Source organism: Pelobates fuscus, chromosome 1, assembly GCF_036172605.1.
Source record: "Pelobates fuscus isolate aPelFus1 chromosome 1, aPelFus1.pri, whole genome shotgun sequence".
Lineage (NCBI taxonomy): Eukaryota > Metazoa > Chordata > Amphibia > Anura > Pelobatidae > Pelobates > Pelobates fuscus.
The window spans coordinates 82,300,519-82,325,574 of NC_086317.1; the positions used below are offsets into that span (position 1 = coordinate 82,300,519).

The 25,056-nt window shown below is 43.7% G+C and overlaps 1 protein-coding gene and 1 pseudogene across 3 annotated transcripts in view; one reads left to right on the forward strand and one right to left on the reverse strand.

Moving 5' to 3' along the window:
- SMYD4 (SET and MYND domain containing 4) overlaps positions 1-25,056 on the reverse strand; it is a 59,228-nt gene that overhangs the window by 10,457 nt on the left and 23,715 nt on the right. For all 3 annotated transcript variants that reach the window (XM_063449936.1, XM_063449935.1, XM_063449937.1), the window contains exons 2-4: positions 24,521-24,671; positions 22,806-22,950; positions 9,594-9,683 (exon numbers count right to left, since the gene is read on the reverse strand). In XM_063449936.1, coding sequence (XP_063306006.1) covers positions 9,594-9,683; positions 22,806-22,950; positions 24,521-24,654 — 369 coding nt within the window. In that variant the 5' untranslated portion in view covers positions 24,655-24,671. The remainder of the gene's footprint in view (positions 1-9,593; positions 9,684-22,805; positions 22,951-24,520; positions 24,672-25,056) is intronic.
- Positions 15,777-20,686, forward strand: LOC134600658 (zinc finger protein 106-like; annotated as a pseudogene).

Below are 25,056 nucleotides of genomic sequence, written 5' to 3' on the forward strand. Positions count from 1 at the left end.
TGCTCAAAATCTTGCGAGAGTGAACTCTAGCCCTGGACCTACAGACTAGAGTTCACTGTAACCACTGGGACTACCAGGGATTCCCACTGGACCACCAGGGACGGAGAAATGTCCCCCCTCCTCCTCCTCATTAAAGGTAAGCAGGGAGGGGGGGACGTAATGAATATTTATTTTAATTAAATAAATAAAAAAAACACATATAAAAAAGCCCCCCCCTATACTTCTTATCACACACACACACACATTGCCCCTGCCCCCCATATACATACACACACTGCCCCCATATACACAGCCCCCATATACACACACACACTGCCCCATACACACACACTGCCCCATACACATACACACTGCCCCCCCACACATACACTGCCCCCCCCACACACACACTGCCCCCCATACACTGCAATACACACACACACAAATACTGACCCACACACACACACACACTGCACCCCTGACATATACTGCCGCCCTCACTTACACACTGCAACCTTCACACACACACTACTCACACACTGTCCCACCCACACACACACCACTGCTCCTCTGCCCTACTACAGCCCCATTTCCCAGAGGACCTCAGGTAAGTTGTCAAAATGTTCTTAAACGGTTTGACTACTTATTCTGGGAGGGGGTCCCGGCATTATTGGCACAATAACCACTACACTGAGCTGTAGTGGTTATTGTGTCTGGATTATTTATTTAAATAATCTACAAGTGCCCCTCCCGAGATCAGGCTCTGGATCCGCCACTGTGTCGATCCTTACACTGACTTCCTGTACCCTACAGGTGTCAACTTAAAATACTAACCCTCACCTTTAAAGCTCTAACCAACTCTAGCCCCTCTTACATTTCTTCACTAATTCATAGGTATGTCCCCTCTCGGTCTCTACACTCTACTGGTGACCTTCTCCAGTCTGCTGCTCGCACCCTTACTGCAAATTCACACCTGCAAGACTTCTCACGGGCTGCTCCTTTCCTTTGGAACAGCCTGTCTACCCCTGTCAGACTCTCCCCTAGTCTTCAATCCTATAAGAAGTCCCTCAAAACCCATCTTTTCAGGAATGCTTATGGCTTTCAAGAGTAACTTCTATCTCTCAAACCTTCCTCTTGCTCTCTCCTAAAGGGCCACACTCCACTCTCACCTCCAGTTCTGTCTCTCTCAATACCCTTCCTACTGTGGTTTTATACCCCATCTCATTCTCCTCTAGACTGTACGCTTGTTTGAGCAGGGTCCTCAACTACCTATTGTTCCTGTTACATTTTGTTATTGTCTCATTTGGTAAATTCCCCTTTTATTGTAAAGAGCTGCGAAATAAGCTGGCGCTATATAAATTCCAAGAATGATAATAATATTAATAATATTAATATTAATAATAATAATAATAATAGAAACTACCTAGGAAATTGATTCCTCAATAGGGAGGGAGCTGCAGCGAAGGCAGAGAACCACGAGGACATTGGGTGAGGAATCACAAGTGGATCAGTGGACCACAAGAATAGAGTTAAAACTGGGACAAGAGACCACAAGAGGTTTATATTAAAGGAAAGAGAGTAGACTTGGGCGCAACTGAACTTTTCTTTTCTTCCAAATACATTCGGATAGAAGTAAAAAAAAATTGTTAATTTTGTCCGTTTGTTCATTGACTACTTAAATTCGTATCCTTGTTGGATTGCCTGCCAGAGCGCGCTGATTGGTTGGCTGAAGTCAAGCAATCAGAACACTTAGAGTCAAATTGCATGGTGTGGGAAAGCTTTATACCTGCTTTGTAAGCTCAGTCAGTGTTGAGTCCTTCCGGCGTTTTTTTTTTTTTGCAATTGGGCCCTTTTTACATTTTGATAGTTTGACACGACCGGATTACCGTATATACTCCAGTATAAGCCGACCCGAATATAAGCCGAGGCCCCTAATTTTATCCCAAAAAACTGGGAAAACTTATTGACTCGAGTATAAGACTAGGGTGGGAAATGCAGCAGCTACTGGTAAATTTCTAAATAAAATTAGATCCTAAAAAAAATATATTAATTGAATATTTATTTACAGTGTGTGTATAATGAATGCAGTGTGTGCGTATGTGTGTGTGTATGAGTGCAGCGTGTGTGTATGAGTGCAGCGTGTGTGTATGAGTGCAGCGTGTGTGTGCATGAATGCAGTGTGTGTGTGCATGAATGCAGTGTGTGTGTGCATGAATGCAGTGTGTGCAGGGCCGGTGCAAGGATATTTGCCGCCGTAGGCAAAAAAAAATTTGCCGCCCCCTCCCCCCCCATATGTCCTGACTTCCCCTCCTCCTCCCTCAGTGGTCCTTACCTCCCCACCCCCGTGTTCCTTCACCCCCCCCCCAGTGGTCCTGACTCACCTCTCCCCTAGTGGTCCTTACCCTCCCCTCCCCTAGTGGTCCTTATCCCACCCCCATCCTCTCATAGTGGTCCTTATCCCCCTTCTCCCTCCCATAGTGTTCCTTATCCCACCCCCTCCCATAGTGGTCCTTATACCCCCCCTCCCTCCCATAGTGGTCCTTATACCCCCCCTCCCTCCCATAGTGGTCCTTATACCCCCCCTCCCTCCCATAGTGGTCCTTATACCCCCCCCTCCCTCCCATAGTGGTCCTTATACCCCCCCTCCCTCCCATAGTGGTCCTTATCCCACCCCCTCCCATAGTGGTCCTTATACCCCCCTCCCTCCAATAGTGGTCCTTATCCCCCCCCTCCCTCCCATAGTGGTCCTTATCCCCCCCCCTCCCTCCCATAGTGGTCCTTATACCCCCCCCTCCCTCCCATAGTGGTCCTTATACCCCCCCCTCCCTCCCATAGTGGTCCTTATACCCCCCTCCCTCCCATAGTGGTCCTTATCCCCCCCCTCCCTCCCATAGTGGTCCTTATCCCCCCCCTCCCTCCCATAGTGGTCCTTATCCCCCCCTCCCTCCCATAGTGGTCCTTATCCCCCCCCTCCCTCCCATAGTGGTCCTTATCCCCCCCCTCCCTCCCATAGTGGTCCTTATACCCCCTCCCTCCCATAGTGGTCCTTATACCCCCTCCCTCCCATAGTGGTCCTTATCCCCCCCCTCCCTCCCATAGTGGTCCTTATGCCCCCCCTCCCTCCCATAGCGGTCCTTATACCCCCCTCCCTCCCATAGTGGTCCTTATACCCCCCCCCCATAGTGGTCCTTATCCCCCCCTCCCTCCCATAGTGGTCCTTATCCCCCCCCTCCCTTCCATAGTGGTCCTTATCCCCCCCTCCCTCCCATAGTGGTCCTTATACCCCCTCCCTCCCATAGTGGTCCTTATACCCCCTCCCTCCCATAGTGGTCCTTATCCCCCCCCTCCCTCCCATAGTGGTCCTTATGCCCCCCCTCCCTCCCATAGTGGTCCTTATGCCCCCCCTCCCTCCCATAGTGGTCCTTATCCCCCCCCTCCCTCCCATAGCGGTCCTTATACCCCCCCCCCCCCATAGTGGTCCTTATACCCCCCCCCCCCATAGTGGTCCTTATACCCCCCCCCCCCCCATAGTGGTCCTTATACTCCTTTTTTTTATTATTATTATTTCTTATTTTATTTGTATATATTTTTTTTCGTCCCCCCTCCCTGCTTGATATAGGGCAGGGAGGGGGGCTCTCCTTCCCTGGTGGTCCAGTGGGGGGGAGAGGGGGGCTGGCAGAGCTGTAACTTACCTGTCCTGCAGCTCCTGTCAGCTCTCTCCTCCTCCGCGTCGTCCGTGTAGCTCCCTCTGTCAGCTTCCAGTGTAAGTCTCGCGAGAGCCGCGGCTCTCGCGAGACTTACACTGGGAGCTGACCGAGGTGCTGAACGGACGGCGCGGAGGAGGAGAGAGCTGACAGGAGCTGCAGGACGGGTAAGTACAGCTCTGCCAGCCCCCCTCTCCCCCAGTCTGTATTATGGCAATGCAAATTGCCATAATACAGACCTTGACTCGAGTATAAGCCGAGTTGGGGTTTTTCAGCCCAAAAAATGGGCTGAAAAACTCGGCTTATACTCGAGTATATACGGTAATTTTTATTTGGCTTTTTTGGGGGGCTGAAAAAAAAAGAATGGAAAAATGGACGAAAAAAAGAGACATCTAATGGTAAATATAAACTTTTTATTTTTCAGGTGGTTTATTGCCTCCCCCTCCTCACTATTATTAAGATGAAGGGGTATTTTTTTTTTTTTTTTACTGGTGAGGGGTTTTGTGACTAGTGCTTTTGGGACCCTGAGTGTGGTGAAAATATTTGTATTAGCCTCCACTTGGGACTGAGGGAGGACAATAGGATACACCCATTTAGTTTAATAGCCATCATTCGCGGGACACGGAGGATGTTCATCCAAGTTAATTAAAAAGGTGCCCCTCCTAGACTGCACTCAGTAAAAATGAACTTACTCCTCAGACTGTTATTTCTATTCCAAACTCTGCCTGTGCCCATCCCGAGGGGGAATGTAGCCAGCCTCCAAAGAGCCATAGACATGTTTATGTGGCAAAAAGAACGCCCCAGAATAGCACAAAATCTACTATACCGACCCAAAGATAGATAGGGACTGGGGCTGCCCAACCTGTATGTCTACTATCTCGCTGCCCAAGTCGCACAAATAACATATTGGTACTTGCCGCCAGACTCCAAATGCTGGGTAGAGATAGAGTCCTTACTCATGAGACAGGACCCCCCCCTCCCACCCCAGTTGTTTATTTGGCTCCCCAAAACTTGTAGGTTGTTCCTGAGAACCGCCTGTCCCGCGATTCTCAACTTCCTACAGATATGGAACTAGATCGTGAGTAAATGCACACTTAGCAGATTCCCCTCCCCAATGACACTGGCATACAGGAATAGGGAATTCCCTCCCGGACTACAAGCTAGGGACTTCAGAGGTATAGAAAATTCAGGCCTTCAACAATACATACATCTATATGTCAATAATCAAATAGTCACGTACGAGAGACTTCAAGAGTTATTACTTCCGATACTTCCAATTATGCAACTTTGCTGCCAAAAAGGAAGTCAAGGACACAGCATCCCTACAGCTCACATGGTTCAAGAGAATATGTTTCCAGGAAACTCACCCCAGAGGGCTAATCTCATTACTAAACAACCACCTAAGCGCAGAATCCAAAGAGTGGGGGGAACTCAGGTACACAGACCAGTGGGAAGCTGACCTAGGAGAAAAACTAGAAGGCACAGACTGGAGAGACATTTGGGAGGCCACAGCCCAATCCTCTATATGCGTGACCCTCCAAGAGCAGTCCTTTAAGACCATGTTTAGGTGGTACACCACCCCAGTCAAACGATTCCATATGAATATCACTCCCAAAGACACCTGCTGGCGACTATGTGGCGCCAGAAGAGACTATATCCACATGTGGTGACTCTGTCCCCTCATCCAGGCCTACTGGGCCAAAGTGACTAAGCTCAGCTCCAAAATAATGAGCAGATCACTCAAGCTAGACCCCCTTGGCATGCCTCCTATCCAAACCAACTGAGGGACTCCCCCGACCAGAGCAGCACTTACTCAATATGATATACCTGGCGGCCCGTAGGGCATTGGCCCAGAAATGGTTATGTACAGAGGTGCTCTTGATGGCTCTAGTAATCACTAAAATCAAAGAACTATCTGATGGATAAACTCACACCCGGGATGACAAGCACAGCATACCACACAGGCAATCGGAGGTGAGATTCCACCCCGAACGAACAACCAGCACAACCATGTTATGTTTAAAAAAAAAAAAAAAAAAAAAAAAGGTGCCACACCCATGGTGGACCTTTGCGAGGTCCCCCTTTATTTGATTAGCGACTGGTCAGCAATATCTGTTTTTTTCTTATGGCAGTAAACAGCCACTGGATACCTACTGTTTTGTAGACATGTCCCTACCTGCACTACGGCGGTTGGATTTAACTTCCCTTATACTAATATGGAGTCATATTGACCCAGATAGGATGAGGGGAGAGCATGGGGGGGATTTAGGAAGCAGAGGAAAGCAGCGTTCCGCAACGCTTCTGTTTTTAAATATTACAAGAAAGGGAGCCACGAAGTGGTAGCTCACTCCTTGTAATAAACTAAAATGAAATAACAGAGAACTGATAACATGACATTTACAGATATAGGTGATAATACAATTACCACATAAATACAACACCCAATGTGACACTTTTTGTGGGTATACTTCCCAATAGTGGAGTCTAATGGTAACAGTACAATTCCTTCTTGGAAAATCTACAAAAAACAGATATTGCCACACATAGTGAAATCCGTCTGATTATGTAATAAGAAAAGATATAAGATGTCAATTCACAAGTATAGAGCCGTACCAGGCTCTGTATGATCAGCGTTGGGGTGCCAATAACTGGCTTCGAAAGTACTCCAAAAGCAGGATCTTTGCAGTAGTAGAAAATATATTAAAATAATAATAAAATAAAATAAAAATAGGACGTATATAAGCAGTGTGTAAAGAGATAATAGTATACACTACCACAAGGTATGCAATAAGTCCTTATTAAAAGTCCATCCCTTCCCTCTCCTGTCCTTCACTGGCCATCTCCGCATATAACACTACCGTCACCTCTGCCTTGAACACTGCAGCACCGCTCCAAACAAGCACCTCGAGGAGGACCCGCCCCCAACCATGGCATACTAAATCAACACCCTACCTGCAAAGATGCTCCCGTTGTGCTGAACGCTCCTGGAGGAAGTCTCGCACCCAGTCAGACTTTCTCCATTATCGATTCATATTGTGTTCATACAGCGCAGCCATTGCCCTTGCCAAACAGTCCTACTTTTCCGCTCTCATTAGTTCATGCTCCCGCAATCCCAGGCGTCTCATTGACACCTTTAATTCTCTTCTTCACCCTGCTGTGGCCACCCCCCCCAAACTAACCTTACTGCTGATAACTTTGCATGTTACTTTACTGACAAGATTGAACAGCTAAGGAAATAATTCTCCCCTCCTTGCCATTCTGTTTCTCAACCACACATAGATCATGCCTTTCCTACCCTTCAGACATTCTCCCCGGCTACTGACCAAGAGGTGGCTGCTCTTCTCTTTTCCTCTCGCCCCACCACTTGCCCGCTCGATCCTGTTCCATCTCACCTTATTAGATCTCTCTCCACTTGTCTCTTGCCTTCCTTAATGCACATCTTCAACTGCTCTCTCTCTTCTGGCATTGTCTCTGCTGACCTTAAACATGCCACTGTAGTACCTATACTAAAAAAAAAACAAAAAAAAAAAAACATCCCTCGACCCGTCCACCCCCTCTAACTATTGTTAGACATCGGTGATCATGCCCTCCTTATTCAAACTCTTCAATCACTTGGTCTCTGTGACTCTGTCCTCTCGTGGTTTTCCTCCTATCTCTCCCAACGCTCATTCAGTGTCTCCTTTTCTAATGATACTTCCACCCCTCGTCCTGTCTTGGTTGGAGTCCCCCAAGGCTCTGTCCTTGGTCCCCTTCTATTTTCTCTTTATACAGCCTCTCTTGGCAAACTTATTACCTCTTCTGGATTCCACTACCACCTGTATGCTGATGACACCCAGTTATATCTCTCCTTCCCAGACCTCTCCCCAGCCGTCCTGCAACGTGTCACTGCTTGCCTTTCTTCCATCTCTGACTGGATGTCCTCCCGCTTTCTGAAACTCAATCTCTCAAAAACTGAGCTCCTTGTCTTTCCTCCTCCTAATACTGATCCTACTCTTTCGCTCTCCCTTCAAGTCTGTGGTACCCACATCAGTCCATCCTTGCAAGCGCGCTGTTTTGGTGTCATACTTGATTCTGGCCTCACCGTTGAGCCTCACATGCAGCATGTTGCAAAATCCTGTAGATTCCATCTTAAAAACATAGCCCGCATCCGCCCCTTTCTTACGCAAGATGCTACCAAGGAGCTTGCCCATGCTCTAGTAATTTCCTGCATGGATTATTGTAACCCTCTCCTGATTGGTCTTCCCAAAAGCCGTACTGCACCGCTACAGTCCATAATGAACGCTGCTGCCAGACTGATTTTCCTCTCTAGTCGGTTCTCTCACACCTCACCCTCTGCCCGTCCTTACATTGGCTTCCTGTTTGCTATAGGAGTCAATTCAAGGTACTATTTCACACCTATAAAGCACTGAACAACTCTAGTGCCTCATATCTCCTCGCAGATCCATAGGCATGTCCCATCTCTGTCTCTCCGCTCTGCCTGTGACCACCTCCTGTCCGTTGCCTGCACCCGTACGGCCAACTCACGCTTGCAGGACTTCTCGCAGGCAGCTCCCTTCCTATGGAATAGCCTGCCTACCGCCATCAGACTCTCCCCTAGTCTTGCATCTTTTAAGAAGTGCCTTAAAATCCATCTCTTTAGGAAAGCTTATGGCCTCCAAGACTAACCTCTACCTCACATACCTGTCTCTTGCTCTCTCCTAAAGGACAGCCCACCTTATTTGACTGCAAATTCCTGTCCTAATGTGTTTTACACCCCACCTCCTATAGAATGCAAACTCAATTGAGCAGGGTCCTCTTCAACCTATTGTTCCCGTAAGTTTTTTGTAATTGTCCTATTTATAGTTAAATCCCCCTCTCATAATATTGTAAAGCGCTACGGAATCTGTTGGCGCTATATAAATAGCAATAATAATAATAATAATAATAACAACATTTCATAATATACTACTCAGTGTTCATCTTAATTATAATCTTGGTCTATCAAATCCACTTTTTCCCCTTTACCTATTTCTTTGAAGACTGCGACAACACTAAAACTAATTTTGCATTCATACTACCATTCATTCCATGATATACACTAGTTATACTGATAGGAAGCATGTCGTACGACGCTGCAAAGCTATATACCAATTATAACTTGCAAGTTCATTTGAGCAGTGCCTTCTTAACTTCTTGTCAGATATCAACATTCTATAATTGTAAAGCACCAATATATTGTCGTTATATAATTAATAACAATAGATTGTAAGCTCATTCGATCAGTGTCTTCATCAACCTATTGTCCCAGTATCAATTCATAATGGTCTCAGTTAATGTTAAATTCCTTTATAATATTGTAAAGCACTGCGGAATACGTTGGCGCCATATAAATGCCAATAATAATAAGTAATTACCTGTGATAATGCATACCTCTGCTGATAGTGAGTGTACATTTTGAGGTTGTATATATGCTTGCGTTCATTTATTTTTGCATACTGCATTATGGAGCTTGGTTTTGGTTTCAAGTCATGTCAGCGTGTTAAACTAGTGGAGCATGTGACAAGGTGAGCAAATTATATAGAGTTGTTCCTGCACTTCAAGCAAGCAAATCTGCAAGTCTACTTGAAAGCAGAACTATGATACTTCTTGAAGTTTTGCACAAGCTATTTATACTTTCCGATTCTGAAAAGGATCCTAATTACAAAAATAGGAGGGTTGAGCACTCACAGTCGGAGGACTGCCGGTCGAGTGATTGACATTGTAGTGCAAAATAGCATTTACGACGGGAAACAAAAGGCCATGGAAAGCAGATATATACAGCATGGGGTTTGCTGAAATTATGATTTACAGTGATTTTTCCACCTTATATTCTGGAACAATTCATCCTCCTCACAAATCCATAATGTCAGAAGAGCCATAAACAAGACTCACCGAATAATGAGCAAGGTGAAAGAGGACTGCTGATCGATTGGCAAAGCATACTGCCATCTCTTCATTGTCAGGGCTGGCATGGGAGATTGCCTGCAAAAAGAAATAAATAATGCACTTAGAATTCTGCAGAGGTCATTTAACCAAATTGTATCACATTTACAAAAGGGTCATAGCAGGTGTGGAGAATTGTCATGGCTTTATAAAGTAGGATAAATTACATGGGATTAGATGTATGATAAATGTTTAACTGGTCTTTCAAATTAAACAAAACGCTATTTGAAAAACACCTCCCTGCTAGAGCAAGGAGCATACTGTGGTATTCTCCAAGGATGATACAGTCATAGATTCAATTCAATGGAAGCATTCAAATAAAATACGGAACATCACTTCAGGATTTGAGAAACATAGTGTCTCCTACCACTTTAAACAGCACCATCAACAAAGAGTGAAAAAAATGAGAGGAGGGGATTTTATAAAAACAAATTAGGACAAGTGGAAATGGAATGGATTTTCAAAATGAACATTTTTATTCCGTATGGACTGAATTCAGATTTTGAACTATGCCATTTTATATATACGGTATTTATATTTTTTATTAACTAATTCGATATTCAGTAACCACATACTTAAGTCTTAAGTGAATATTGAGGAATTCTTGCCAAGTCCTTTCTGCTTCCTATGCGTTATAATTCTCTTGTAATTTTAAATGGAGTATCTATATATTTTTTAATGTACTTTTAGATCTATTTGTGTGGGGAATGAATAACCCTTTTAACTCACACTATATAATAACCATCCGAGTCACTATTAAAGTTCTTTTACTTTCCCTATAGTTATGCACTATGGGTGATTCACCATTTATGCATTAATACTAATGTGATTGATTATTTTAGACATATGACGTTAAGTAATTTATAAGTATTGTATATACTCGAGTATAAGTCGACCCGAATATAAGCCGAGGCACCTAATTTTACCACAAAAAAAATGGGAAAACTTACTGACTTGAGTATAAGCCTAGGGTGGGAAATGCAACAGCTACTGGTAAATTTCAAAATAAAAATAGATACCAATAAAATTACATTTATTGAGGCATCAGTAGGTTAAATGTTTTTGAATAATTATTTACAGTGTGTGTATATAATGAATGCAGTGTTTGTGTAGTGTGTGTGTATAGTGAATGCAGTGTGTTTGTATAGTGTGTGTATATAATGAATGCAGAGTGTGTGTAGTGTATGTATATAATGAATGCAGAGTGTGTGTGAATGTATATAATGAATGCAGAGTGTGTGTGTGTGGTGTATGTATATAATGAATGCAGAGTGAGTGTGTGCAGTGTATGTATATAATGAATGCAGAGAGTGTGTGTGTGTGTGTGCGCAGTGTATGTATATAATAAATGCAGAGTGTGTGTGTGTATAATGCAGTGCGTGTGTGTATATAATGAAAGCAGAATGTGTGTGTTTGTGTGTAAACTGGGTGGGGGGAGGGTATTTTTTATTATTTTAATATTTAATTTGTTTACTTTTTTTAGTCCCCCCCCCCCTCCCTGCTTCATACTTGGCCAGGGAGGGGGATATAGTATTCCCTGGTGGTCCTGTGGCATGGACTGAGCAGTGGGGGGCCCGCAGAAGCTCTTAATTACCTTCCCAGCAAATCCGTTCAGCTCACCTTTGTAAATCTCGCGGTCTGCGTGCCGCGCGGAGCGTAGCCATGGTAACCTGTGGCAACGCTCTGACGGCCGCGGGACTCGCGAGATTTACACAGGGGAGCTGATGGGAAGGTAAGTAAGAGCTTAAATTGATTGTTTTAGGTAATCTTTTGTATTTAGAGCGCTACACTGTTGAATTGTTTGTAAAACAATTCAGATGACTAAAACTAAAACGGCTTTTTAGTCAGAAGACTATTACAAAACTAAATCGAAATTTGGTGCCAAAATTAAGGGGACACTATAGTCACAAGAACAACTACAGCTTATTGTATTTGTTCTTGTGAGCCGAATTATTACCTGCAGCCCTTTTGCTGTAAATAATGTATTTTCAGAGAAGATGCAGTGTTTACATTACAGCCTAGTGATAACTCCACTGGCCATTCCTTAGATGGCTGCTAAAGCTGCTTCACTGGGCAGTGCTGCAGAGTAAGAAGCACTGCCATTCAGTGTATCTACCCTCTACATGCAGACACTGAACTTTCCCCATAGAGATGCATTGATTCAATTCACCTCTATGAGGAGATGCGGATTGGCCAGGGCTGTGTTTGACTTGTGCTGGCTCTGCCCCTGATCTGCCTCTTTGACAGTCTCAGCCAATCCTATGGGGAAGCATTGTGATTGGCTCAGACCACCACTTCTGATGATGTCATCAGACAGAGGCAGTTCATGGGCAGAGGCAGCAGCTTCAGACTCGAATACAAGTAATATTTTAATGTATTTAGGGAGGCAACGGGGGGGGGGGGCAGTTTTAACACTATATCAAGAATACATGTTTGTGTTCCTGACTATATAGTATTCCTTTAACACTGCACAGAGGAGCTGTGAAAGGGGCAAACGAGACTTGTGCCACATAGAGAGACACCTAGAGAGGCTGGGAGGACACAAAGAGAAACAGAGGGGCAAGAAGAGACAGAAACAATGCTTTAACTAAACCCAATTTTACTTAATTTTACTTATGACGACTAAAATTTATTGAGATTAAGTCGATTACAACTAAAACAATTCAGATGACTAAAATATGACTAAAGCTAAATTGTATTTTTAGTCAAAAGACTATGACTAAAAATGAATTGAAATTTGCAGCCAACATTAAAACTGTTAAAGGGACACTATAGTCATCCAGACCACTTCAGCTTAATGAAGTGGTCTGGGTGTCAGGTCCCTCTATGGTTAACCCTGCCTGATGTAAACATAGCAGTTTCTGAGAGGCGCATCAGCAATGATTGAGACATATTATGCCTCAATCACGCAGAGCGTCCATAGGAAAGCATTGAAAAAGGCTTTCCTACGGCCACTTTGATGCGCGCGCTGCCGCGCATGCACATTCGGCGCCGGTGACGTCAGACAAGGATGCTGACGTTGGCGGGGGAGGAGAGGTAAGGGAGTCCGGCAGGGGAAAAAGGTGAGTAGCTGAAGCCCTCACCCTCAGGGTACTATAGTGTCAGGAAAACCAAGCGGTTTTCCTGACCCTATAGTGTCCCTTTAATTTTGCATAATTCCTGGTTTAGTGAATTTACATAATTTTATCCAGAATCTAGTAAATGTTTTTTTTTTCCTGAAACTTTTTTTTTCTTCATTTTGAGCCTATGCCTGAATTTATTTCTTCTCTAACCTCCGGCTGATAAAGTTTTGTTTATTTGCAAAATATTTTACCATGAAGAATACTTTGGGATTTCTCTGCCTTTCAAGCATGGCCTGGGGTTCATATAAAAATACAATAATACACATTCCTGGTTAAATACTTTGTTATTATATAATTGGAGATAAATACAGAACATTTTCAGTTGAATTTCGGGAAACCACTTGAAGCATTCGTTGTGTTGAGCTATTTCAATTGTTTTTGTTTTATTTGCTCAGTGCAAACAGCTGAAAGTCTGTAAATCTTGTTGAAAAGTTGAATAATTTTTTTTTTTTTTTTAATTCTTTATTTTTGTTGTGTAGGTGGTTACATCAATTCAACAAGCGCCACAACAGCGCGATTCAAGATACATAACATTGTGCCTGTGGCATGTGAGGTCACACAATTTTAAGTTTTATAAACATGCGTAACTAGACATAAATAATGGAATACTAGAAGCCAACAAATTCGTACATAAGCAGCCGTTTGGTACTCTATGCTAATTCCGAATCACTAACCCGTTGGTTTTGTGTATGCTCAGGTGTAGTGGAGCAGTAAGCTTAAGGTTCAACATGTGCACTCTGTGAAACTGCGTGTAAGTGACCCAAGGCACTGCATGCAATACAAAATCTTCCTAGATACGGCCTACATTGTGCGGACCTGTTTCCCGTCATCTGTGGTTCCTAAGCAGAGCAGCGTTATATTTGTATTTGTTTGCCCTTAGGGGCCTGAACGGGTAGCGGGATATTACATCCTCTTTCATCTCTATATTGCATCATGGACCCCGTTGGAGGATTGAGATATTGGGGCCCCCTCCGGGAGTGTGCACGAGTGGCAGACTCAGGGCCACAGTGTTGGGTGGGGAATGTGGGAAGGCTGCGGGATACCCCGTTCTATGCATGTAGGGCAGCCGTGTATGGTGAAGTTTGGACGGGGAGTCGCTGTGTCTGGTTATATGCGGGTTTCCGCTGTCTAAATGGCCCGGGCTTTCCCGATGGCGGGAAGGGTCACGTGTGGTTACTGAGATGCCGTCCCTAGAGAGCGGGAACCTCTATGCTTAATATGTCCCCCGATTGCGTTCTGCCAGTAGGCATCATCCCTAACTATATAAAGATCATGCTTTACCACATTAGCAATATAGACATATTTAGCAGTATTAACGTATTGGCAACATCATCACATTAGTAGTATAATCCCACTAGCAATATAAACACATTAGCAATATAATCACACTAGCAACACAATCATATCAACGGGATAATCCTATTAGCAGTATAAACCTAGTAGCAGTGTAACAGAAAGAAGGAAAAGTAAAAGAAACCATGGTAAGGGTATTAGTGGCCGGTTAGGCTTGGCCTTCCCCTTCTAAGGCACTCAGGTGGTGGCTGCAGTCAGTGTAGCGTGTGAGGGTCCTCCGGGAACAAAGGGTTCTGTGGTAGCCGGGTTCCACCTATGCGGTTTGAAGGTCGGGTGGCGTCGTCGCAAGGCATCCTCCGAAAAACCCAAGGTGGAGAGGTGAGCCTCCGCTTCTTGCAGGTCCGCTATGAAGTATGTGGAGTCTCCCTGCAGCACTTGGAGCTTGTGGGGTGAGCGCCATCTGTAGATGATGTTGCGCTCGCGGAGCAGGGTGGTGAAGGGCCGAAGGTTGGAGCGCCAGGCCATAGTCCCCCTGGACAAGTCCGAATAAAAAGAGAGAGTCATGTCTTCAAAATTGAGCGGGGTCGTGTGTCTGACGGCGGCCATAATCACTTCCTTGTCCTGTCGCTTCTGGAACTTTGGGATTCTAACTATGCCGTCGAGGCCTACTCCCTTGGCTTGCTTTGGTGGTAGTAGTTTACTCACCAGGCGCCTCAGGAGGTGAGGAAGTTCGGAGTCTGGTACAGATTCCGCGATGCCCCTGATCTTCAAGTTCTGGGCTCTTCGTGTATCCTCCATTGCTGCTAGGGCTTGGTCAACTTTTAAGTGTTGCTGTTGCAGCCTTTGCATCTCCTGCTGTAGGGAGGCCACTTGTATGGTATGCGTGTGGGAGTTTTGCTCCACGGCCTCCACGCGGCCCGTAAGGCCCTTTATGTCTCGTCGCATATCTGCTACATCCTCCTGAATGTTCCGGCGGAGCTCCGCCAGCAGCTCCCGCATTTCGACTTTCGTGACCGGGGCTGTGTCTGGCTGCACGGTAGGTTTCGTATTGGGTTTCTTAGGTGGCCCTACTGCGGGCGTACAGAGCTCTTCTGGCTCAGAAAGCATTTCGTCTGAGTCCTCAAAGTCATTGATGTAGGCGGCCATGTCGGGTTCTGCTGCGCTATGCGCTCGCCGCCATAGGTCTCCTATGCTAGTGCCCTGCCTGGCAGATCTTGCTTGGGCTTTTTGGTTTTCCTACCCATTGTTGCTTCGTGTGGGGGCAGCTGGGTTACTTTGGGGGGGTGATTTTCCCAAGTTTTTAGGTCGTTTAGGCCGATATCGCCAGGAGCTCCCTGCAGATGCGACCAGTCTGTTCGGCAGTTGGCTCCGCCTCCCAAGTTGAATAATTTTGATTACAACTGTACATGACTCTGAGAGGTCACACTTGTTAACCTTAAGACTAATGATTTTCCCCTCATGAGGGTGTTACTGTGGAGATATTTTTGAAGTTTATGCTGTTTAAAATCAATTGTGTAAGTATCAACCTCCTTTTTTTTATGTATCACTGCTTCTTAAATTTAAGTCCAATAAAGATTGGGTTACAGAAACATACAACAAACAACAACAGACAGGCCGGTCGGGCTGGCGGGAATATGGGGGAATAAGCCGAAAGGAAGGGGGAACTTCAGAGACACAGGCTGTACAGGCATAGCGTGATGTCTCCATTAGGTGGCCACAATGGTGTGGGAGCGGAAATGCATCTTGTGCCACATTGTGTACACCACCAAAAAGGAAATGGATGGGCACATGCGCAGTATGCTTCATCACAGGGAACTAGATAACTTGAGGGAAAGAGAATGGAGCCACGAGTGCTGGGTATGCAGAGTGACGGTGGTGAGCCTCTCAGCATACGCTAAACACATCTCAAGCCAGTTGCACAAAGATAATGTTGATGCCCAGGAGAAAGAAATAAGAAAAAGATGAAGACGAGTAAGAATACTATGACAAGGAACTTGTCCAGTTAATTAACCAAAGGAGAGAACAAAACCAGCACAATGATACCTCCTGCACATTCGAAAAACAAGAAAAAGACAGATACCAGAAGAGAGGACCATCTTTTGTTTAAGGAAGGGGGCTCCAAGATTGGGACTGTGATCCATCAAAGGGGGGCTGGTAGTGGCAAAGTGAAGGCTTCACCAATTATAGGCAGGGTAATTACCAGCATCCTGCACTAAATGTAAACCATAGGCATCTTCCTGATTCTAGAGGCCGACCTGGCTGGCATTTAAACGTTCCATCAAACCGTCATCAGACCCATGGCACTCAAATACAGAAGGTCCTACTAGTTGGCACCATAGAGGCACAGGTAGGAACTTTTATTGGCACCATGACGGAAATGTAGTTTTCCTGTCCTGCTCCCTAGAAACTGTGTAGGAAACTGGCAGTCTAATCCATACAAAAGTAAACCATGGAATTTTGGTGGCAATGTCGATACATTTCCACAAGGAAGAAACCGAAATCTAAGGAATTGTGATTCAACACAAGAAAAAGATCCAAGGTGTAATAAGACAATTGTAATAAGTTCAGGAAAGAGAGATTCACCAACTTTATTAAATTCAGATACAAACTCAAGAAAGCACGAGGAACTTTCCAGTGACACACTTCCATAAGAAAATGTTTTTGAGTCAGAGTTATTGGAAAAACACTTCCACAATTAAACCATTAGTTTGCCCAGGCAAAGCCAATAACTGTTCAAAGGATAAACCATACAGAGGAACTCCATAACCATCACAAAAGGGTGTGGAAATGCAACAAACTCTAGAAACAGAGTTGAACCAAAAAGACCAAATAGGAAAAGTGGACAGGGTAAATACGATGAAAGATCAAGTTATGCATGATATTTGTGATAAACCTGAGGAAGGTAAGGCTGAGCAATGTGAGCCTATAAACCCTAGAATGCCTTCTGTAAAATCACCAGTTTTCAATGTACCTGATGTGAAATCTTCCACCTCTAAGAGAGATGAAAGAAATCCTATAAAAAAGGTGTAAAACTGCATTTCACTTCCTCTTTTGGGGAAAGACAAAACAGATTGAGTGCTCTAAATTTAGAAACTGCTCGGTCCAATTCTTACATCTCTAAGTTACACAATGCTTCTCGTAATACAACAAAAATTATCCAAGAACCACACGTAAGTGACCAAAATAAATCTGTTGAAATCCTCGGGGATGTGCTCTGTAAAGCAAAGGAAATGCTGCAAAATATTCAATACATTTAGAACCCTTACTTTTCTTTTATGAAGAATGCATCCATAGGTCCTGACATATCAAACATTGTTAAAGACGAAAACCAACCCATAGAAGATCCATTAGAATCAGGTGACGATCACCCAGCTGACAGTGAAGCAAAGGTGGGTAATGAGTTACAATCAAAATGCACCTCCCCGTTTCTTAGAAATTGCAATTTATCCAAAGATAATCCTGGAAGCATAGAAACATATTCAGAAAAAAATTATACCAACACAGAGCATGATATGTTACCAATGCAACATGCATGCAAATGTTTTAGTACACAAATACGGAGGCTCTTTATGATGGCAGTGAGACTGCTCATCAATGTCAAGATGATCATGAATCTGAAAATCTTGCAAATGTTTCAGACTTTGAACTACAGAAAGGTGCAAATCATTCATCCAGTCCAATTTTACCCAAATTAAGCAAGCTAGGACTTCCTGCTTCCCTCTAAAGAGATCTGACCAGGCATATTAGTTCACAAAGCAAAACTGGAACTCACCAGAACCTAACCTAAATAGCACCCAGCACATCCGAAATGTTAGCGGTCATCAAAAGAGTGAAACGGACAAGGATTTGGGGCTCAAACCAAGCAGATTCTGAATGCGTCGTGTAGAAATATAAACTGGGAACAGGTCATCCAACATGTGAACAAGAAACAGAAGTTGGGGAAAGGTTTGCCAAAGTTTGGTATAGAAATGGTGGCACAGGTACAAAGTGGTCTTGACTTTGATGAAGAAACAGACTTGGGAATTGAAAGCTTCCATTGGGAAGGCACAGTCACAGGTCCTCTGTCAGCACGGAAGCGGAGTCTTTCTGAAAGCAGCGTGGTGGTGGACAAGGTCTCGGTGTATGATATGATATCTTTGATGACCATGGCCATGAGATGCATAATGAACACATTCCAACAATCCCATCAGCATCTGGACAAAATGTGAACTGTGATTTTACCACCAAAACAGAAATCGAATAGAGCTTCCATAACATCTTCTGCACTGAATGCTGCCGCTATCTTTGACCTTCCATTAGCGGAAACATCTCAAAGTCAAAAGGAAGATGTGCAAATCTGCACAACAGACAGTCCAAGCATGTTCCAAAGCATTAGCGAGGATGTGAATTTCGGCACAGCCCAAAGAGTCAGGAGGAGGAGGAACTTAATAAATCCCTGCTTGCCATGGATAATAGCCTTCTTCAAGCCCGTGCTGCACTTCAAGCTGCTTATATGGAGGTTCAGCACCTACTTGTCCAAAAGCAACAGATAACAATGGAAATGAGTACATTGAGAACACAGAGAATACAGATATTACAGGGCCTTCAAGGGATCTACGAACCAGCCAGCGATATCACAGAAGAAACAAACACTAGTTTGCCACCAGCACCAGTTGTGCCACCTGGGAATATTTTTTCTTTTTTTCTTGGAGACTCCACATTATCTGTCTAACGCAACAGCAGCAAGTACAGCCCTACAGACTCCAGCGCACCCCGCCTTCATTCAAGTCGGCACCTGCTGTTCCTGATTCATCTGTATCAATCAAGCAAGAGCGGTGTACACCCAAGAGGAAAACATGGTCACATCACCTGTCTGGGCGGTGACGTCTCCAGAGGCCAATGGTGAGGCTGAACAGACTGCATCTGTGTATCCCATCATTATAGCTAAGATGTCGCTTTCAGAGCTGACTAGCGGATTTCCGCCATGAAATCGAGAAGAATCTGTTGATAGGCCTAGTAATTCAGATGTTCGATCCCTATCACAGATCCATTCAACAGACAACGTAAAGCAAAATCATAGCAGCTCTGAGTTTGAGGTCGTCTCACTTCAGGACCATATGCATAACAAAACAGTACCTTTTGCTACGTCTTCACAAGAAGCAAATAACTGTTTAGCTAGTCCACCAGCAGAGTCAACTCTTCAAATTACTGAAACAAAAATAGGAAAGAAGAAAAAAAATTAAGAAAAAAGAAGACCGTAAGAGCTGCTCATGTCCCCAACAATAGTGACACAGAACAAGATACCTGTCATTAAAACCATTAAGGAACATTCAAGGTCGGAGATGTTCTAAGTTAGCACTTATACTTCTCTAGAACAGGACCATGAAGTCACGGTTCAAGACGCAGAGATGAATAAAGGGGATAATGACAGTGATTCTGAGGTGGAACTGGTGGAAATTCCTACACAGCAGTTTGAGGTGGTAGCTATAGACTCTCAGACAGCCAATCTAAAATGGATATTGTGAACACAAGCAATAGCTATTCAGAGGTAAATGATGAAGTAACATCCACCAGTGAACTTGCCACAGGCTACATGGACGAAAGTATACAAGACATCGTTAAAAACCAGGGAGCATCACCGCAGTCAAAGAATTCTTCAGAAGTATCCTCTGAATCTGGAGATGATGAGGAACCCACAAAGGGACATTTTGAAGGGCACAGCTCTTCTGTCAATACCATCCAGATATTTTATGGCTTGCTATACACCTGCTCTGCAGACAAAACTGTCCATGCCTACAATATTGTGACCAGGCAATGTGTGGGTGTCTTTGAAGGGCACACATCAAAAGCTGAATCTTGGTGAAAGAGCCCTGTGTCTACATGCACGCTAGAAACCCCTTTACGCAGGGCTTGCCAACGGGACAGTGGTCACTTTTTCCCTTAAGAACAACAAGCAGCTTGACGTGTTTGAGTGTCCTCTTTGGCAACAGCACAAGAGGGCACTCGTAGACTGCTTCTTGTAGGATCCTATGATTGTACCATCAGTGTCCGGGATGCTGGGAATGGTCTTCTGTTTCGTACACTGGAAGGGCATACTAAAACTGTTCTCTGTATGAAGATTGTCAATGATCTTGTGTTCAGTGGATCCAGTGATCAGTCAGTCCATGCTGACAATATCCATACTGGAGAATTAATAAGAATTTATAAAGGTCACAACCATGCAGTTACAGTGGTTAATATCTTGCGGAAAGTCATGGTGATAGCCTGTTTGGATAAATTAGTTTGTGTTTATGAACTGCAGTCTCACGATCCTTTGCAAGTATTTGGTGGACACTCAGATATGATCATGTGTATGGCAATTCACAAAAGCATGATTTATACTGGTTGTTACGATGGCAGTGTTCAAGCTGTGCGTCTAAACCTAATGCAGAATTACCGCTGCTGGTGGCATGGATGCACACTTATTTCTGGTGTTTCAGAGCACCTCAAGCAACATCTGCTAACTGATCCCACCATTCCAAATTTCAAGACACTGAAAGGCAGATGGAAAAACTGTGATGCTTTTTTCACAGCTTGAATAGGCTTCAAACATATGGACATATAGAACGACATGCAGACGAAGACAGTCGAATGAAAATGAACATGTAATCATCAAGCACATCGCCTCCCATATTGGGAAGTTTATTTTTCCACAAACATGAAGAGCTATTTTTTTTTAAATTCTTTATTTTTGCGTGCAAAGAATAAGCAGTTACAAATGTGTCTGTAATGCCTGAACAGCATATACACACGTTTGAACAATAATCATTAATTCGGTAAGGCATAACATGGATAAACACTGCACATTTTGTTTTTATGATAATGACCTGTATAGTAGTCAAGAAAAGATCATATTTGCAGAACATGCTGGTATCAATTAGTATAAAACACTCATCTTAGGTTTAAACAAGGTGATGATCAAAGATGCGGTACCCCTGCGGTTAATAAATCCTACGTTGTGTTGGCTGACTACATGAGCGAGAATTATAACTTGGCAAACTAGGTATACTAGTGCTTTACCCCTGTGACATATTAGGCAATTGAGAGACATGGCATTAGGCTGACCAAGCACAGGGCACTTGTCAAGACTATCATCTATTGTGAAAGACATAGATTTCTCAAGTGTTAACTATGCATTATTGCATCTGTTCTTGGTGATACTGGGAGCTCAGTATCACAGGTACTGATAGTCCTTACAGCAGTTGCTTGGTGTATGTGGGCACCCCAACGCCTCGACAGAATGCAGCCCAACAGTCCTCTTCCGAGCTTTCAACACTCTACTGGGGAGTTTAAACCCTGAATCAGTCCATGCCACTCAAGCTCTCCTTCTCTTGTGGTTGAATCTTGCTGTCCTGGGTCGAGGCTAGTGCCTCACTGTAGTGCGGCTGCCGGTGCGCTCAGTGTGTTGGTGCTTAGTGCTGGAGGGATTTCTCTCTGCCGCTTGTTGTGGGGCATTCTCCACTACTGTTGACACTGACCTCCTCGGTTTCCGCTGCTCCGTCGCCGCACAGATCTTGTTAGCCGCCAGCTGCTTTGGTGTGTGGGACCGCTGGTTGGTTGAGGTAGCGTGGTGAGGATCGCCGCCATCTTGGATGTGTGGGGCGTTGTGGCAGTCTCCTGCCCGCGTCTCCCTAGCAGGGTCGGCTTGTGTAGTAACAGGCTTGTGGGGGGGCTGTGGTTGACCGTGGTAACCCCCAGCGGTCAAGGGGGGGGGGGGGGGGGGGAGAGGTCTGCGTCTGCAGGACTTCGGGGCTGGATGATGTACTGGGTAAAATGGACCTTTATATATTTTTGTTACTCTTAATCTCTAAAAAAAAAAAAGCTAGTTGGAAAATATACCCAACTCAACTGAATTATTTTGCCCATATCTTAAACAGCAGATAAATTAATAAATACATATATTTCTTTCTTTACAAAATATAGATTTAGTATTATGTTGTATAAACCAAAGAAAGAAAAGTTACCTGCGCTCTCTTCTAAATCCCTATGTATATTTAAACAAATGGAGGTTATTTAGTTACTCCAATGGCCATTGGACGGAATGCCTGCCTGCCACGTCAAGGCAAACCTCTGAGGTGGGTCCTACACTGATCTTTCACCTTGCTTCCTTGAGCTTCTGGCAAAGATATCTCTAATGAGACAGAGAGGAGAATTTACAACATTTTATATGTTACAATGCTGCCGCTCATCCCATGTCTTCCCTATTAAGAGTTAATAAGTATGTAGGGGTATGTATAAAAAATACCCCTCTCTGTCTCATTAGAGATATCTTTGCTAGAAGCTCAAGTAAGCAAGGTGAAAGGTCAGTGTAGGAGAGAGCGCAGGTAACTTTTCTTTCTTTGTTTTTTACTGTATGTATTGGGGCTGATGTGTGCTACAGTCGTTGCTGCCACCCAGGAGTGATGGGAGTTTGAGCGCAGGACTTGTTTTTTTTATTTTTATTATGTTGTATAAGTTTCAACAGGAAAATGGGAAGATTTGCATTTTTAGTGATTAAATCACAATAAATGAAGTGATATAAAAAATTTTTTTTTCTACACTACATTGTTGTGGTCCAAAAGATGCCAGATTACAGCTCCCTTCCGTAACCTTTGTTACAGAATCTTTGCTGGAATTTGTAGTTTAAAACATGTAGGGTTCCTGCCGACTCAATACTGCCAAAAAACAAAGCTCCTGTAATACGGATGAATGAACGGTATTAGTGTTTCCGATGTTACTCTCAATGTACCTTGGAGTACAGAACAGCTGCAGCTGTGTACTGTTTTCTTCCAAACCTCTTATTTCCTTCTAACTTGTAGAAAAGCACAGCATGGGGCTCTTTCTTCACACTTAGATCAGAACACAGCTTTTCTAAAACCTCCTCTTCTTCCTGCCTGTGGATAGAAATTAAAGGCAGGTGTTATACTGTATGGGCACACACCTATTCTTTGCCTCCTCAAACTTTCAACACTTTTAACATTTCTGTAGTTATACCCTTTTACACGACTCGGAGTGAAGCAAAGCATTTCCAATGAAAGAGATTGTTCCTTGGCTGGTTTAATAGCGTCCTTGCCTGCTGTGTACTGAATATTAAAGGGAAAAGAAGGCTTCCACTTTTAATATTTGAGAATAGCTGTTCATTCTAAATTTACTTGGGAGAGATCATAAGGACTATATGATCTTTTGGGGTTACAATTTAACAGCAAATGTATCTTCTACAGATGTGCTGAACTACATCTCCCATGATGCTTTGCCAGCATTATGGATGTAAAAGCAATATGGAAGGCGTAGCCCACAACATCTGGAGTTCCAAATTATTGCTTATCCCAGTTCTATACCAAAACATTTGGTGTGTTAACAAGACAAAAAAAAAGCATGTTGGCATTATTTAACACTTCAGTAAAACACCTATTTTAATGCCACAGAAGGGAAGTAAGCGGAGTGAGGGAAATATCACATGCCATTATAAGAAAACTATTTTATATGGGGGGGGGGGGGGAGGAGGGACCTTGTCTCCTCCCCCTGGCTGACCACAATGGCTGGCATGTGGGGAGTTGCTATTAGAGCACTCGGACATCCAAGTTTTGAGAGTTCCAGCATGGAACCTCAGTGCCTATTGCTAAGTCTTGCTGCAGGTATTTTGCAGTCACCGAATGTTTTTTTCACAACCTGCTTTCTTAGAAATGGTTGCAGTCGTTGATAGCTTTCTTTTTCTGCCCCGTCCAGGTAGTGTAACAACTGTTCCTTCAAATTAAACTTGTGAACTATGCTTCCAATGATGTCTCTAGGAACATTCAGCGCCTTCGCTATCTTTTTGTATCCTTGTTTGTGAAGGGTGATCTCTTCTCTTAACTTTGTGGACCATTTTATTTTTTACTATTTCTAACATCCTGTCAATTGTGACACTCAACAAACCACTAGCCAGTTCGGGTATTTCAACTGTTCCAGTTTAAGTACACCTGGTGCAACTAAAGAAGTCCTTGATTAGTTGCATTAGGTGTGCTTGATACAACAACTGTTTTGCAGATTTGTGCTGTTGTGAGGGATTCTATTCAGGGGGTTAAATAATTTTGCGACGGGAAAAGTCATTATAAGTTTCATTTTTAGTTTAAGTTAGGGAAACCACTTGAAGCATTCAGTGAGTTGAGCTATTTCAATTGCTTTTGTTTGATTTGTTCACTGCAAACAGCTAAAGGTCTATACATTTTGATAATAAGCTCTGATTTATTGGCCTGCTAGCCAACCAATCGGGGGACTCACTGATATTACATAGTGCGGGACATTTTCCCATGCGATGTAATAGCTGACATAATGTGAAACAGCCTTAATAAGAGTTTTCCCTACTATGAGGACTGGCAAGTCCTCACTATGTGAAGAAGGATAAATTTCATTGCTTTGCATTTTTTTTTTTATTGTGTCATATTAATGCTACATGCATCATTATACAAACGAGGAGCTACTTACTGAAGCTGTGACCAGCACACCATGAAACTCTCAGCAAGGTCTGAAGATGCAGAAAACTGTATTTTAACGGCAGAGGGAAGATGTAACCACTTCTTGTGGGCATAATCTTGCCATTCTTGAACAGGATACTCCATTTGAAACTGGGATAGACCTGAGTAAAAAATCCAGAGATTTGTAAAATTACAACAAAATGGTTAAAAAAAATAAAAACAAACAAAAAAAAAACAAAACACATTTTTTTATCCTTGCTTTTGTTAGAGTGGAACTATCACAATAGCTTAAAAAAATAAAAAAAAGTTTAAGAGCTGGTGTGTATTTTTTTTTATGTCTTGATTTACATTGTATGTAGCGTGTATGATGAAAATTAGCTTTTGGGGGGACATTATAGTCACCAGAACAACTACAGCTTAATCATTGCCTTCAGACATTTTAATGCAAACACTGCCTTTTCATAGAAGAGGCAGTGTTTACATTGCCCCTAAGGACACCTCCAAGTGGTCACTCCTCAGATGGGGCTCCTGGAGGGGCTTTCTGGC